Source organism: Athene cunicularia (assembly GCF_003259725.1).
Source record: "Athene cunicularia isolate RWA chromosome 1 unlocalized genomic scaffold, athCun1 chr1_part1, whole genome shotgun sequence".
Classification (NCBI taxonomy): Eukaryota; Metazoa; Chordata; class Aves; order Strigiformes; family Strigidae; genus Athene; species Athene cunicularia.
This window is the reverse complement of record NW_020799091.1, coordinates 71151393-71168415: the sequence shown is the minus strand read 5'-3', so window position 1 is coordinate 71168415 and position 17023 is coordinate 71151393. Positions and strand designations below refer to the sequence as shown.

At 42.3% G+C, this 17023-nt stretch overlaps 1 protein-coding gene across 3 annotated transcripts in view; it reads left to right on the top strand.

Annotated features, from left to right (window-relative positions):
• OCA2 (OCA2 melanosomal transmembrane protein) overlaps window positions 1–17023 on the top strand; it is a 227963-nt gene that overhangs the window by 36659 nt on the left and 174281 nt on the right. For 2 of the 3 annotated variants that reach the window (XM_026859053.1, XM_026859036.1), the window contains exon 2: window positions 5338–5624. In XM_026859053.1, coding sequence (XP_026714854.1) covers window positions 5359–5624 — 266 coding nt within the window. In that variant the 5' untranslated portion in view covers window positions 5338–5358. Of the gene's footprint in view, window positions 1–1051; window positions 1143–5337; window positions 5625–17023 lie in introns of those variants that run through there. The other variant, XM_026859045.1, reaches the window with a different exon arrangement.

The window sequence follows — 17023 nt, the reverse complement described above, 5'->3', positions numbered from 1 at the left end:
GAATAAAACCACCCATGATGGTGGTTTTATTCTGCAGCCATTCTTCCAGCATGTTCCTGATCTTAGCAAAATAAAGATAAGCAGCTCAACCAACAAACCCGTGACCAGCACAAGTGCTTGTTGTTTAATAACTGCTATAGCACACAATATAAAACTGCTGTTGTCATGCCCCACATTGGGCACAAAAAAAGGCTGTGGCGGTTTGACCTTGGCTAAATACCAGGGACCCACCAAGTCACTCTATCACTTTCCCTCCTCCCCTTCCCCCTTTTCTTCAAGAGGGCAAAGAGGGGAAAGAAAATAAGATAGGAAAAAAAACCCACCCCAACCCAACCCTTGTGGGTAAAACAAAAGCAGTTTTAATATAAACAAAGTGAAGCAAAGGTCCATGTGTGGAAGCAAAAAACCAAACCAGATTTATTCTTTCTTTCCCATGAACAGGTGATGTCGGCCCTTCTCAGGAAGCAGGGCTCCAATCCAATACGTATAGTGGTTGCCTCGGAGGACCAAGAGTGACCCCCCCTCCCTTCCTCCTTTCTCCCAGCTTTATACTCGAGCAGACATCATATGGTCTGGATTATCCCTTTGGTCAGTTCAGGTCAGCTGTCCTGGTTGTGTCCCCTCCCAAGATCTTGCCCACCCCGTCCCACTGCAAGGGGGGAAATGTCGAAAAGAGCCTTGGTGCTGTGTAAGCACCGCTCAGCAGTAGCCACAACACCAGGGTGCTATCAACACCCTGCCAGCTCCCAGCATAAACCACAGCACTGTGAGGGCTGCTATAGGGGAAAACCAATTCCAGCTCAGCCAGACCCAGTACAATCATTGATCTTATTATCACCTGAAAAGTTCTAGAAAAAATTAATTCTGCACTAGTAGTTTAAAAGTGGATGCTCAACTGCTTGGACTGGGATGAAAGGGATGAAAAGGGATAACAACCATGAAATACTATACTAGCCCTTTTGTGGTCAAACTCTAGAGATGGGTGGTTGCTGGATCAATTTCTAGCTGTTGCTAAAGAAACCTCGCTGGTGCATGTCTCCAGAGAGATGAACCCAGAATGAACTTTCCTTGGCTAAAATCTCTCCTCACCTTCACGTGATAATGTCTCACCTATGTTTCACTGATGATGGAGGCATTACAAGGTAAAAAAAAAAATGGAAGAAGAAATAAAAGTGAAGAAAAGTTCTGTAACTACAGAGAAATCTGTTCATTTGAGAATTTATTGAATGGTAAATTCACCTATGTCTTATAAGCTTAGATACCATGGTGATTGTTGCCTTAGCAATGTTTTAGCTACGTAGGTAATCACAATCAAACCTGTCTCTTGTGGCAAAATGATGCTGTATTATTTTATTTCTTGCAAAGATTTTCTGAATGTGCAGTAATGTACTTTATGGTTTTGTATCTAGGCATCAGATTTTTTCTCAACTGTCTTGTCTTTGGCATTCTTTTGTTTTTTTTCACTGATGTTAATTTTGAAAAGAAATGTCTTTCATGCTAAGGGCTTGTACATATGAAAGTCTGATTAATTTAGTCCTTACTCACCTCAAGATAAATGATTCCCACTTCTGGGGTGAGAAAGGATCAATTTCAGAGGTTGTGTTCAGGTTCTTATCTTTTAAAAACTAGTACAACCTGAGTTGCTGTAGGTGTACTGCTCATGTTTCCACAGCCTGACATTCACAGCAGGCACTCAAACCAAATGTTATGAAAAATGGGATAAGCGGGCAGGTATCTTAATTACAATTTATGGAGTGTCTTAATAAAACCAGTATGTAAACATATAAAGTGAGATTGAAGACAAGAGCAATTATCTTTTCCATTTGGAGTTGGAATTATTTGCATTTCAAAGTTTTTTATCAGGAAGGAAGGCAGTTTGGGATTCTAGAACAGGGAAAACTGGCTGCCTGGTAGGGCAGTAGCCTGCCAGAGATGACAAGAAGATATTGGTGGGGCAGTGGTGGTCCCCACATGGTGTGTGTTGGCCCTCCCAACACGTCTAGTCTCAGATCCCACAGTGAGGGAATGGCAAGTGTAGCCTTTCAGGAGTTTTACTCAGAATTTTGTCTTGGATGACCCAAATTCAGTGCTTTCCAGGCCATGGAGAAGCCCTAGACCCACTCAGTGACAGTGTGTTTAGTATTACATCAGTTATGCTTGTGCTCCTTATACCAGGTGATGAAAGGGCTTGTCCCTTTATGGAAATATCTAGGGGAGAGTTGTTGTCCATTGAAAGTTGAAGTGTCTTCAGTGTTTTTTGATGTATGCCAGCCTGTATAAAAATTTGAGCCCTGTGAAGCCAATACCTGCCACCTTCTTTTTTTCAGTAATTCACCATGCTCTCCCTACCTTCCCTTTCTTTTTCCTCCCTTTCAAGAAAACCAAGAAAGAACAAGTAAGCAAAGGCTTATTTATGTTGATGTTTTCCAAGCTGTTAATCATAGACTCATAGAGCAGTTCAGGGACTTCCAACCATCTTGTCAAACCTTACATGGGAAAGGGAGCCTAGATGAGATTATCTGGCACCCTGTCCAGTCATGTGTTGAAAACCTCAAGTGATGGGGACTCTACCACTTCCCTGGGGATGTTGTTCCAGTGATAAAAAAATATTTCTTATATTGAGATGAAATATATTTTGGTTCAACTTGTACCAATTGTATGTTTTTTCTCCATGTGCCTCCTTCTGAAGAGAGAGCCTGTCTTCTTTTTAGCCACCCTTTAAGTACTGGAATACTGCCATGAGGTCCCACTGAGCCTTCTTTTCCCCATGGAGAAAAGACCTAACTCCTTCAGTCTTCACATAATCGCAGAATCACAGAATTGTCTAGGTTGGAAAAGACCTTGAAGATCATCCAGTCCAACTATTAACCTCACACTGACAGTTCCCAACTACACCATATCTCTCAGCGCTATGTTGACCCAACTCTTAAACACCTCCAGGGATGGGGACTCCACACCTCCCTGGGCAGCCCATTCCAACACCTAACAATCTGTTCTGTGAAGAAATGCTTCCTAATATCCAGTCTAAACCTTCCCTGGTGCAACTTGAGGCCATTTTACCTCTTGTCCTGTCGCTTGTAAATTAGTTAAAGAGACTCATCCCCAGCTCTCTGCACCCTCCTTTCAGGTAGCTGTAGAGGGCGATGAGGTCTCCCCTCAGCCTCCTCTTCTCCAGACTAAACACCCCCAGTTCCCTCAGCTGCTCCTCGTACGACCTGTGCTCCAGAGCCTGCACCAGCTTCGTTGCCCTTCTCTGGACACACTCGAGTCATTCAATGTCCTTTTTGTAGCGAGGGGCCCAAAACTGAACACAGGAATCGAGGGGCGGCCTCACCAGTGCCGAGTACAGGGGTCAGATCCCTTCCCTGTCCCTGCTGGCCACGCTATTGCTGACACAAGCCAGGATGCCATTGGCCTTCTTGGCCCCCTGGGCACACTGCTGGCTCCTGTTCAGCTGGCTGTCAATCAACACCCCCAGGTCCCTCTCTGACTGGCAGCTCTCCAGCCACTCCTCCCCAAGCCTGTAGCGCCGCTGGGGGTTGTTGTGGCCCAAGGGCAGCCCCCGGCATTTGCCCTTAGTGAAACTCCTGCAGTTGGCCTCAGCCCATGGCTCCAGCCTGTCCAGGTCTCTCTGCAGAGCCTCCCTACCCTCGAGCACATCAACACTCCCACCCAACCTGGTGTCATCTGCAAACTGACAGGGTGAACTCAATCCCCTCGTCTAGATCATCAATAAAGATGTTAAACAGGAGTGCCCCCAATACCGAGCCCTGGGGGACACCACTCGTGACCGGCCGCCAACTGGATTTAACTCCGTTCACCACAACTCTTTGGGCTCGGCCATCCAGACAGTTTTTTACCCAGCAAAGCATGTCTTTTCAGATAAGGCAGATTCTCTAGCCCTTTGATCATCTTTGTGACCCTTCTTTGGACTCCCTCCAGTCTGTCTGTGTCTGTTTTGAGTTGCGGGGACTGGGACTGGACACAGTTCTCTAGCTATTGTGCAATAGTGGGAAGAGTCAAGCTTGTCAATCTCCTTGTAAGGACAGATGAAGAAGATAAGGCTATGACAAGGAATAGAAAAAAAAAAAGAAATGCAGGCCTAGGAAGGAAATGCCACCTCAAGAAATTCTGTTTTAGATTTGGCTAGCAAGCCTGCCTTTGCTTGGAACCAAGATCTGCATTTGCAGTGACTTGTATGTTCAGTCCTTTTTTTCAGGAGCCTTCATTCCTGTCTAGCCTGCAAGGCCATGAGAGCTCAAAGCTGCACAAAATCATCATTAGTTTTTTGTTATTTCTGTTTCTAGTGATTTTTCCTGCTGGGACCTATTCCCTATTACTGTGCTATTTTTGCCTCACTGCCCTGCAGGTCTACCTGCTTGTCCTGTGCTAACATCTCTGCAGGGAGGAGCAGGTATATGCTCCAACAAGGCTGCTTTCACCAGCTGCGGGGATGGCAGAGACTGGTGGGCCCGTTTCCTGAGCTCTTGCTGTCCTCTGCGGTGGCTTTGGCACTTTACACTGAAATATTCCTGTGATTAGACTCCACAGCGTGTGTTTAAGACGGGCTGATCTTTAACTCAGTCTTTGTGTCTGATTTGTGCACTTTGTGGGATTCTGAAGTGTTTTTTATAACTTTTCATGCTGAATTTTAATGATGAGAGCATAAAAGCTTTTTGACTATTATGCACTAAGTTTTATTATAATCACTGTTAATAATCATATAATAGAACCTAATTTTCATCCAGGTTTGATTCACATTTCATCAATGCCTCTGGCAACTACTGAAACAGCACGTTGTCTTCATAAAACTGGAGTACCTGCTCTGCTTAATGAGGGGCCATAAGCTGCACCAGAGCTTCAGTGTGACAGGACTTTCCAAAGGAGCCTGAGATCTGGGAGGGGAGCGATGGCTTTGAGAGGGCTGCTGCCACCGGAGAAAAGCCATGTTGTGTGGTGAAGTAGTGCTGTTATAAGCTGGAGGATGTTCTGCACCATTGGCTTCTGTGCCCCTGATGTGTAGATGACTTTGGCTTATTCTGTGGGACAGGCCAGTGCAAGCTGCTGGGAAATTTGTGGGAGACAATCATGGTAGACATGGCAAAAGTAGACGACCCATCTCTTTATGCATTTCAGTACTTCTTATAATGGCTAATTTTGAAGTTACAAAGATGTTTAAAATGTTGGAATTATTCCTGGTGAAAATAAACCAACAAGAGAAACATCCAAAGGTGCACAAAAGAATCTTCCGCTTGGCATTTTTAACATGCTTGTACCTGAAGTAAACATTGAGTCAATTCAATTTAGTCCTAATATATTTGTTTTCGCTTTCGTTAGGAGAGCACCCCCCAGGGACAGATGTACTTGGATAACAAGGATGACAGTACAATTTCTAGACAACAAGAAATGGAGATGAATCATACATCTTTACATCAAACCAGTTTATCTGCAAAGGTGGCAGCCAAACCAGTGACCAGAAGTTGCAATGAGCTGCAGCTATTAAAAGAGTATCATGGCATGGTAGCGAGTCTTGGAGAACCACAGACCCTATGTGAAAAACCAGCAATAAGAGAGGATGGCTGCATTGCTCTGGGCAATTTCACTCCTGTTCCTATGCAGGGAAGGTAAGAATAAGGATAAAGAGAAAATTTTTTATCCGAATCCAAATTAGTTTTTATTTCCTTGCAGAGCAGATATGTATGTTCATTAAGTGGATGTTGTTTCTCCCACCCACATAGGGAACAGGGAAGCTTAATGGGACATTAGAACAGACTTAATTGCCATGGGAGGGTCATGGATCACCGTATTTTTGAAATAATCTCAGCTTTAATAGCAGCCATGGGCTAGTTTTGCTGTGTTTTCAAGATCAGACACACTGCTTTTCTTCCCTTCTTGGTGTCACAAAACACACAGAGATAGAGCAGTTTTCATGTCCCAGCTCTCATCTCTTCTGGAAAAATGCATTGGAAGCCTGTAAACTGAATCACTAGGGCTAAGACTGTGAACACTAAAATGGCACTAATAACGCAGCTGTGACAGTTGACACACCACATATCGAGTGTACAAGGAGTGTGTGCTCCTTGTGCATCCCCTCCTGCATCAGGAAAGATGCAGGTTTGGGGACAGTGGTGCTAGTCTTTCCTGTTGCAACAGATACAACATCTGAAGTTCCATTTGTAAGCATTTAGAAATATTTTATATACCCCAAAATATTTTTAAACTTTCTTGTTCACATGTTCACTTTGTTAATCCCCTTTGGTAAGCAGGATGGACCAAGCTTTGCACCAGCAGCAACAACAGTGTGTGGAAGGCAGCCAGGGTGGACTGTTAAAATCTTTGGGTGGTTTGAGAATTTGTAGAGGTAACTTGACAGAGCCTAAAGTGAGAGCAGTGCTGTACCTTATCCAAATTCCTGCAGAGCACAGGCCTTGAAACACTGTCTGGGGGTGTCTGCATCGAGCAAGATGGTTTATATTTCAGTGGTGAAGTAGAGTGTCAGCAGTTTCCAGAACCTGATGCTTAGGAAAAAGGGTAGATTTCAAAGCAAATAATGTTTAAATCAGATTTTTAAAAACTAATAAAAATACAATTTATTTAATTATTAATTAAAGTGGATCAGAAGTGCAATGCATATCAGAATCCTGGGTCTTTCCAGTAGTCACCTATACTTTACATCCAAAGAACAAAATTTTCTTTTTATTTCTCTCTTTCCTCTCTCTTCTTCATGTGGTTCTCCACAGCTGTTTGTGTCAGGTGGGATGTGCATTCCTGGGGGCTCTCCACAGTTCTGAGCATGGTGGTCATATCCTTGCATTGCTGAACAGGGCTGAGGTCTGTCCCATGCCCCTGCATCTCAGTTAGAAGTAAATCTGCTTATACTGGGAATAAAGGAAGTTTGGGGCATTTTGTCCTTGACCTGGGCAAGGGAGAGTCAGACTAGCTGGATAAGCTTTGCTATGCCATTAGTTACCTGCAGTATAAGTATGTCATATATAAGTCTACAGCAAACCAAGTCAAGTTATGTGCATCTGAAAATATTTCTTTCAGAGTGAGAATTGGAAATCATTATAGCTATGCTTTCTAAATATTAAAAAAATAATCAAATTGACAGCTTAACCACAAAATCCATATAAATCCTTTAGAAATTATTTTTGGGGTATTTGAGGATTTGTTGTGATTTGTCACAGAATTGAATCTTATGAAAGTTCATCCTGTGGCGGGTGTGAGTTAATGTGCTTTTGTAAGGGCACAGTAAATACAATGTATATGTGAGGATTGGAGGAAGGCAGGGGAAGGGAAGGACTGGGTGCATCTGGAGACAAAGTTTTTCTTTTGCAAATTCACATATACGTGTTGCTACAGGTGTGTTTACCAGTGCTGTTTACTGTCCTGTTAACTGTCCTGGTACAGGAGCAAAAACCACGATTATGTTCTTATGGACCAGCCCTCACCCTTCTGGCTAAACTTCCTCCTGTTATTTTCCAGTGGGTGATATGAATCTGTGTACTGGCAATACACAACTTATTGTGAACCTATGAACCACAGTTTGGAAATCATGATCACAGGTGCCAGAGATGAAAAATACTAAATCTCAGGGGACCCCACCGTCCTGCAAGTTCAGGCAGTAGCTCCAGGTCTTTTGATAATACTGTTTTCCTTTTGAGTAAACTGTAGTCACTGTGCATGTTTTAGGAATAGATGTACAATTAAATGGCCATGCCCATCCTCCCTTACAGAAAAATATGTATCTAATCTTCTGTAGCAATATATTAGGGCTCAGGAAAGGATCTCCTGAAATGTATCTCTGTTGATCTTAATCTCTTTTTCTCCTCCAATATTGATTTTTTTTTTTTTTCTTGGAGACCAATCTTATCTGGTTTAGCATGTATTTTAGCCATCATACATTAGGTGTAGTTAAAATACTGATGTGATCTGTGTGACCACTCTGTATGAGTAATTAATCTTAAATCATTGGGACTACTCAACAAAATGCAAATAAACCCATGAATAAACCTTTGCAGACTCATGAGTTGTTTGATTAGTTTCATTAGAATGAGGATTAGCTTTTAATGTAAATTGTTCTTTTGCTTGCAAAGAAAACTACTAATCATTAAAAAAAGAGGAGACCAAATTTTTTTTTTTTTTTTTTTTTTTTTTCATAAAGGAGTTCACTAAATTGGCAAGTCTGTATGGTTTATTTTAATGCATCTACTTAACTTAAATTGCTGAATTATCTTTCAGGGATAAGATTCCCAGGTTCTCTAAATTGTTCAAATGTACTCTGAGACAAGACTTTCCAAAGTCTATTTAACAGAACAGGGGATTTATCTTGGTTGCTAAAATTACCTTTGAGAGAGTGCTTTTGAGTTAAGCTGGGCCCTTTTCCTAGGGACATAGATGTCCACCCTATTCTGGACTGAACATTTGTGTTTGACTGCAGCACAATCCCGCAGGTATTTTGTGGTCAGTGTGTGTATTGTCTCGCCTGCCTGTCAAAATGCCTTCTCATTTACTTTGTGTATTGAAGAACAGCACCTCCTGACTCCAGCTTTTACTGCATTGCCTTAGTGTCCCTGGGCTTTCTGTGTGGAGGTCTGGACCATCCACAGTGGTCACTCCAATGACTTTGTCTTTCCAGAGCATCCTTCCCCCTGAAATAAGCCTTCTTGTTAGCAGCATGCTTCCTTGAGTCCTGCTGGCTGCGGGAAACACAGGCATGCCTCTCTGAAGTGGACTGTGTATGAGCTCCAGTGCTGCTCATTGGCAGTGCACCTGGCCTAGGTATACATACGTTTACACTGAACTGTGGTGTAGTTTACTCTGTTGGAAGTACTGCAAAATGGCAGTGAAATCTGGATTTTTATTTTGTACTACTCTCATTCTCCCCAGCTTTTAAACAATGGATTGACCAGGCTCTTTTTCATTATGATTACATGAATATGGCTTTTGCAGTTGATAGACATTGGTCCAAGCAACCTTCCTGAGCCCCTTACCTTGCAGGAAGGTTTCATGCTGCTCTGTGGCAGCATGGGCAATGATCTTCAGGTCAGTCCTGACAAGTTCAAAAGCACAAGCTACTTCCTTTCATCGTGTCTCTGAAGGTATGGGATATGGCCACAAAAAAGGCCCCTTGGTTGCCTTGGTCTCACCATCGTCAGTGCTACTTCCATGGGAAAAAAACTAACAGCATGGCTTTATATCAACCAAATCTGACATCATCCATTGTGATCCACAGGAAGGGGGTGAAGTCAGCTGGTTTTGGCTTAGTGAGCCTTGAAGGCCATCTATAGCAGTGCAATGAATAGTAAATTCTTAATCCCATGTGACCAGTTACTTTGTGTTGCTGTTTAAAACTGTTACTGAAAAAAGAAGGGCATTCATTGGAACATAAAAGTGGTGGAAGATGGTGGAAGAGGGGAGTAGTAGAGTAACTAGACCCTGTGGCATTCATTTCACATTGCCTTTTGGTCTCTTTTTTTCTTTGATGTAGTTGCCAGTTGTAAGTCCTTTAGGTGGTCGGTTAATAATATTATCGTCTTAAAAACAAAAAAAAGGGGTTGGCAGATATGCATTCATTATGTCGTGAACTTTTCACAAGAAATTAGACTGTGAAAGAAAGGTGATGAAACCAAGCTCTAGCATTACTTCACTGAAGTTATATTTGGATGAATTTAGACCTGGAGTTTGCTGGTCATTTAATATGATGGTCCCTGGAAATTTTTTTTTCTTTAATCTTTGTGCCTCATTAAGAAGATTAATCTCCGAGTTAACAAAAAATAATCTCTTTCTTTGAATCTGCTTGAATTTGTGTTTCATCGACCAAAACTATTTCTCTCAGCATTTCTCCTGTCTCAGTTTCACTTGCATAATGCTCACTTATGTAAGAAAAAGAAAAAACAATCAACCAGATCCAACTCTTTTGCCCTGAATCTGTGGTCCCAGGATCTGTAGGGAGATTGGTTGTCAACGAGGTCAGTGAGTTAAAAATGTCTATTGACTTTTTGGTTTGCAGCAACACAACGGAAAGATTGCAATTGTATTTCCTGTTAGTGGGAGAAGCTGGGAGAGGACAAGCTATTGTATTGTGAAAAGTCAGTATGAAAGTGAAGTTATGCCTTTAGTAGTGAGGGATTATATATCTCAATTTTTATTTTTAATTATGTTGATGAATTGCTACTTTTAAAGGACATTTATGAGACTCAGAATTAGATGTCAAGAAGACATGGTTACTGTCTAAATAAGTAAAATTTATGTGACAATTTAAAAGCTTCTTCAGACAGGGGAAAAAGGCTGAGGAAAAAAAACCCTCAAAAGCATTCAAAACACATTTTTTGTGTGTCCTAAGACTAATTATGATTGTTGGCTATTAGAATAAAATAAGATCATCTTCTGTTCAACAGCCAAACAGGGAAAGAGGTCATTTTCACATCATGATTGCATGTTTGTGTACAAACCATTCTGATTTTTCATGTCAATCACACAAACATTATAGAAGAGTCCAGGATAGATAGATGACTTCACAGCAAACTGCCACATTCCTCATCCTTGTGTGGCTTCTGGTGATTTTTCTTGCTGCCTGAATGGTCACGCTTCTGGTTTTCTTTCCCATTTCTTATCTGTGGTGGATGTTTCTGAGTTTTGATTCCCCATAAGGATCTTTAAATGCTATGACACTACAGTGAACAAATAATACTAAAGAAGTTTTAAAGTCATGACTTTACTAATTGGTTTAATTTGGCTCATTTGATTTTGAATACTTTCTCGATCATTTGTTGCTAACATGGAGGCATGTGGCCGCAACACAGCTTGTCATGAACAAAGTGTAGGGGCATGAGACTGCTGCGGCTCCCTTAGTTCAGATTACAGCTCCCTCCTGTTGCCCCTACTACATACCCAAATACCCTTCAAAACCTGAAAAACTCAAAAGAAGCAATAAACAGCTCTAGCAGATCTTTAGCTTGGATGGTATGAAGTATAACAGGAAGACAACATTACACACATCAGGCAAATAAATAAGTTATTGGAAAGTTCTGCTGCCGCCTTCTAATTTTCTGTTCCCCATTTCCTGGAAGAAAGCATCTTGGAGTGGTAATGGAAGGACGACAGAAATATGGTTGTATGGTGTAACTCAAGGGAAGTGTTTGGCTTCATGTGAATAAAAGAGGTGTGTTCATCAAAAGTCTGATTTTAACCTAGCCTGGAGGGGGATCGCAGGTCAGCAGGAGAGCATCTGGAGAGCAGTACAAAGGAATTCCATCCAGTAAGTAAGTTTCATTGGGGGCCCAACTTAAATGCTTCTATGCAAACACATGTAATATGGGGAATAAACAAGAGAAGCTAGAGGTATGTGCACACCTGCAGGACTATGATTTTAATGGCATCAAGGAGACATGGTGGGATGACCTCCATGACTGGAGAGTTGGCATGGAAGGATACAGGCTCTTTGGGAAAGACAAACAGGAGAGACAAGGAGGGGGTGTCATTTTCTATGTCAGTGATCAACTGTAGTGCATGGAGCTCTGTCAGGGGATGGATGAGGAGATGACTGAGAACTTATGGGTCAGGGTTAAAGTGAGGGCAGGGACATATGACATTATAGTGGGGGTCTGCTACAGGCCACCCAACCAGGAAGACCAAGCAGATGAAACCCTCTATAGACAGATAGAAGCGCCTCACATTCAAAAGTCCTGGTCCTCCTGGGGGACCTCAGTCACCATGATACCTGTTGGAGGGACATCACAGCAGGGCATAAGCAATCCAGGAGGTTCTTGGAAAGCATTGGTGATAACTTCCTTCACTAAATGATAGAGGAGCCAACAAGGAGAGGTGCTATGCTAGACCTTGTTCTCACCAACAAGGAGAGGCTGGTGGGGAGTGTGAAGCTCAAGTTCAGCTTTGGCTGCAGTGATAGAGTTCAAGATCTTTGGGACAGCGAGGAGGGAGCACAGCAAGCTTGCTACCCTGGATTTCAGGAGAGCATATTTGGCAGAGTAGTGTGGGATAAAGTCATGAAGAGAAGAGGGGCCCAAGGAAGCTCATTAATATCCAAGGATCATGTTGTCCAAGCTCAGGAGTAATGTAATCCCAACAAAAAGAAAGTCAGGTAAGAATGCCAGAAGGTCTGCATGGATGAACAAGGAGCTTCTGGATAAGCCCAGACAGAAAAAGAAAGCCTACAGAGGGTGGAAGCAAGGACAGACAGCATGGGAGGAATACAGAAGAATTGTCCAAGTAGCCAGGGATCAGGTTAGGAAGGCCAAAGCCCTGATAGAAATAGATCTATCCAGGAACATCAGGGGCAACAAGAAAAGCTTCTGTAGGTACATTGGTGAAAAAAAAGAAGACTAGGGAAAATGTGGTCCCTGTCTGGAAGGAAATGGGAGACTTAATTACCTGGAACATGGAGAAGGCTGAGGTACTCAGTGATGTTTTTACCTTAGTCTTTACCAGCAAGTGCTCCAGACACATCACCCAGGACACAGAAGACTGGGAGAATGAAGAACCGGTCACTGTAGGAGAAGATCATGTTCAAGCCATCTAAGGAACCTGAAGGTGCACAAGTCCATAGGACCTGATGAGATACATCCGTGGGTCCTAAGGGAAGTGGCCGATGAAGTAGCTATGCCACTGTCCCTCATATTTGAGAAGTTCCCACTGTCTGGAAAAGGGGAAACATAAGCCCCATTTTTAAAAAGGAAAAAAAAGAAGACAGGGAATTACAGGCTAGTCAGTCTCACCTCTCTGCCCAGCAAGATCATGGAGCAGATTTTCCTGGAAAATATGCTAAAACACATGGAAAAAAAGGAGGTGATTGGTGACAGCCAACATGTCTTCACTAAGGGCAAATCATGCCTGACAAATTTGCCAACCTTCTATTGTAAGCCAAACCATCTTGCTAATAATTTTTTTTTCCTCTTCATCTTGCTAAATATTTTTTTTGAAAATGAAGTAGGTCAATGTAGCTTCTGGAATGTGTAGCTGAAGGTTAGCGCTTTTGTGAAGAAGGGGTTTGAAGATAAGACAGTAATAAATAAGACAGCTGGGGCTTGTTCTTGAAGATAACAGGAACAAGGTCGGGACAAATTAAAACAAACCAGCTTAAGATACAACACAGTTGCACAACACCTCCTAAAAAGACCTTTGTGAGCATGCATGAGCACTGAGGTCAATCAGCAAACACGGTGAGGAAGACTACCAGTGACCACCAGGGACCCCTCAAGACCACCACCCAGCAAGAATAGTGCATGCATAATTAGAATGCAGATATTGTAATTTGTTCCAGGAAATCTAATGCATAGGTAACTCATTTCTCAGAAGAATTATGAATATGTATGATCTCACTGTATATTAGCTGCCACTTATAGATATGGGTGTGTGCTCATCTTTGTGAAACTATTTGCGAGTGTGCCCAGTGCTGCAATAAAGAATGCCTGCTTTCTAAGACTCCAAAACGAGTCTTAGAGAGTTCCTCTGATGGCTTTTACAGTAACACTATGATGGAGTTAGAGTATTGGTGCATAAGGGAAGAGCAACCAATGTCATCTACTTGGACTTGTGCAAAGCATCTGACACTGTCCTGCATGACATCCTCATCTCTAAATCTGAGAGATTTAACAGATGGACCACTGGATGGGTAAGGAATTGGCTGGATGGTCACACACAAAGAGTTGTCATCATTGGCTCAGTGTCCAAGTGGAGAGCAGTGACAAGTGGCCGTTCCTCAGGAGTCAGTACTGGGACCAGTGTTGTTTAACACCTTTGTTGGAGACATGAACAGTGGGGTTGAGTGCACCCCCAGCAAGTTTGCTGATGACACCAAGCTGTGTGATGTGGCTGACACATTGGAGGGAAGGGATGTGCCATCCAGAGGGACCTTGACTGGCTTGAGACGTGGGCCCATGCAAACCTCATAAAGTTCAACAAGGCCACGTGCAAGGTCCTGCAACGGGTTGAGGCAATCCCATGCACAAATACAGGTTGTATGATGAGTGGATTGGGAGCAGCCCTGCAGAGGACTTGGGAGTAGTAGTGGATGGAAAATTTACTATGAACCAGCAACATGTGCTCACAGCCCAGAAAGCCAATGACATCCTGGCCTGCATTCAAGAGAAATGTTGCCAGCAGGTCAAAGTAGGTGATTCTCCCCCTCTACTCTGCTCTGGTAGCTCCCACCTGGAGCACTGCTTTCAGCTCTGGGGCTCCCAGTATAAGAATGACATGGGCCTGCTCAAGTGGGTCCAGAGGAAGATGATCGGGGGCTGGAACACCTCCCTTGTGAGGACAGGCTGGGACAATTAGGGTTGTTCAGCCTGAAGAAGAGAAGACTCTGGGGAGACCTTATAGCAGCCTTCCAGTACTTAAAGGGGGCTGACAGGAAAGGTGGGGAGGGACTTGTTATCAGGGAGTGTAGTGATAGGATCGGGGGTAACAGATTTAAACTGAAAGATGGTAGATTTAGATTAGATATAAGAAGAAGTTCTTTACTGTGAGGGTGGTGAGACACTGGCACAGGTTGCCCAGAGCAGCTGTGGCTGCCCCCTCCCTGGCAGTGCTCAAGGCCAGGTTGGACGGGGCTTTGAGCAGCCTGGTCTAGTGGAAGGTGTCCCTGCCCAGGGCAGGGGGGTTGGAACTAGATGATCTTTAAGATTCCTTCCAACTTAAACCATTATATGATGATTCTATGATTAGTTTTTGATGTTAATGAAACATTCAGAAACAGACCTCACTCCTCATAAATTTCCCTGTCTTCAGAGTTATTTAATTTCTCTATTGTTGGGTACTGTTCATCATCTCAGTGGTCAGTTCTTATAATTATTCACAATATCTCGTAATGGTCATATACTACACTTTCTATTCTGTCATCAGCAAACTAAAACCATAGCACTACAATGTAGCCACTCAAATGCTTTTTGATTCTGACAGAACATTTTGGTAAACAAAAATCCACCACTGTTTTTTGGCTTTAAGTGGTCCATTGAAAGAATTAGGGGGTACTAATTGACTGCTTCACACTTTTGCAACTGTCAGGCTAAAAACTGAACTCAACACTCAGTGAAAAATTTGCAGTCTACCAACCTCCTAAAATCAAATATTTCAATTAAGTCCTGTGACATTGCACAAAACTGTTGAATTTTGCAAGCAGCTGCTCTCTTCCTAATGGTTAATAAGATGGTTATGAGGGTTTTGTCTTCGTTAGACTTCTTAGGCCAATTGTGGAGAGATGCCAGTAACATAGAAGCTTCAATCATCTTTGGGGTTGGACAGCTGTTTCCTCATGTAAACCTCTGTTTAAATGGAGGATGTCTTTTAATGTCAGCAATATTTTTTTTTTTACATTATAAGGTTGGAGGGTTGAGTTAACCAGATCCAGACTTTGAAAAGACATGTGTTGCACAGGGACAGTCACAGTTGAGCAGGAGGGCATGCATGGGGCTTAAATAGCTGATGTGAGGAGTAGCTATCCATGTAATAGATATATATGTACAATATGCACTCTGCTCTGACGGATAGTGAACACACCCTGTAACCCTTAAGTAAGTGTATGAGCCACTCGACTCCAAAGCACTCATAATTTTTTTTTTTTAGCTCTTTTAATTTATCACTCTAAATAAATAATGAAACATCAACTGAAACATCAACTGTAACTGAGGTATTCTATTGTCTAAGTAATTTCTTGAGAGTTTGCATAGTTTTGTTTTATCTCCTCCTCTTGCTTCTTCTTCCAGTGACTATTATTTTGTTGAAAATATAAGGGCCTGAAGGAAGAGGAGAGGAAGAATTTGCAGGCTACTGTCTTTCCTAGTAATCAGGTCAGATCTTGGGTAGTTTAGTTCATACTGAGTATTTGCCCCAAAATATTGCATCAGCCTCTGCTCAAGCTACTGGAGAGCTGCTGTGAACATGAAGGGAGGAGAGAGCATTGTGAGACACAGGTGGAAGGAGAAACATCTGGAAGGAGAGATATCAATAAAATGCAGAGACAGTAGGAATAGTGAGAAGGATTAATGAAACCCCTTCCATGAGGCTACAGAGGGACAGACACTGGGTGAAATTGAAATACAGAGTGAAATACAGGTGAGAGCAGAGTGAGGTGAGCTATGAAGTGGATTAGATAAAAGCAAGTTAAAACTGTGGTTGTAAACTAAACTCTGATGCAATCAGTCCTCAGCTGTGATAAAAAATCCTAACTCCACCCAAAGCTGCAGTTAACAAAAGAATATGAAACTGTCAGTGCCAAACCTTGAAGTGAGGCAGCAGACTTAAAAGAATTCCTAGCTTATGCTGAACCCCTTGCACTAGTGAGTACTTACAGCTTGATCTTCCAAACAAAAATAAGACATGTTAACAAAATAAAAACATGGAAGGCCATGATCCCTCAAAAAATAAACCAATCCCACCCTGCAAGGGGTATAGAAAGAAACCTTTCCATTTTTTTTTATTTTTATTTTCCCTTCATATTTTACTGTTAGGAGCAGATGTTTTAGAGCTTATTTCTGCTTGCTGATAGAGATGTGTTTCAGTCTTCCAACATTGTAAATGTCTCTTCCATTAGAATTAATTAGCATCAGAGTGGTTTGTGTTAGGAGCACTGGAAATCATTCCTCAGCCACAGCAAAAATTTCCAAGATACTGATGGTCATACATTTAAGAACTGAAGTTCATGTTAAATTGAATGTAGTTGACAGAAAAATAGATTAATGTAAATGGAAGAAATTAGACAGTGAATTAAAATTAGGGTCACAGTTTGTAGTCTGGAAAATCACATGGCTTTTTAAAAAAACTGCTATTCATAAGGAGCTCAAGTGATTTACTCTCTGAAATAGAGCAAAAGCTGATAAATGACTCACCAAAATGCTTACAGACAGTGACCAAGCAAGCAATTCTCTGCTTGATAGGTACTAATGGGACTGCAGGGGCAACCTGCAATAATTGTGCTAATGGACCAGCAGAAGTCAGAGACCACGCAGAGCTCTGTCCACAGCAGGTTGGTGCTAAGTCAAGGACAGCACAATGAACTGGAGAC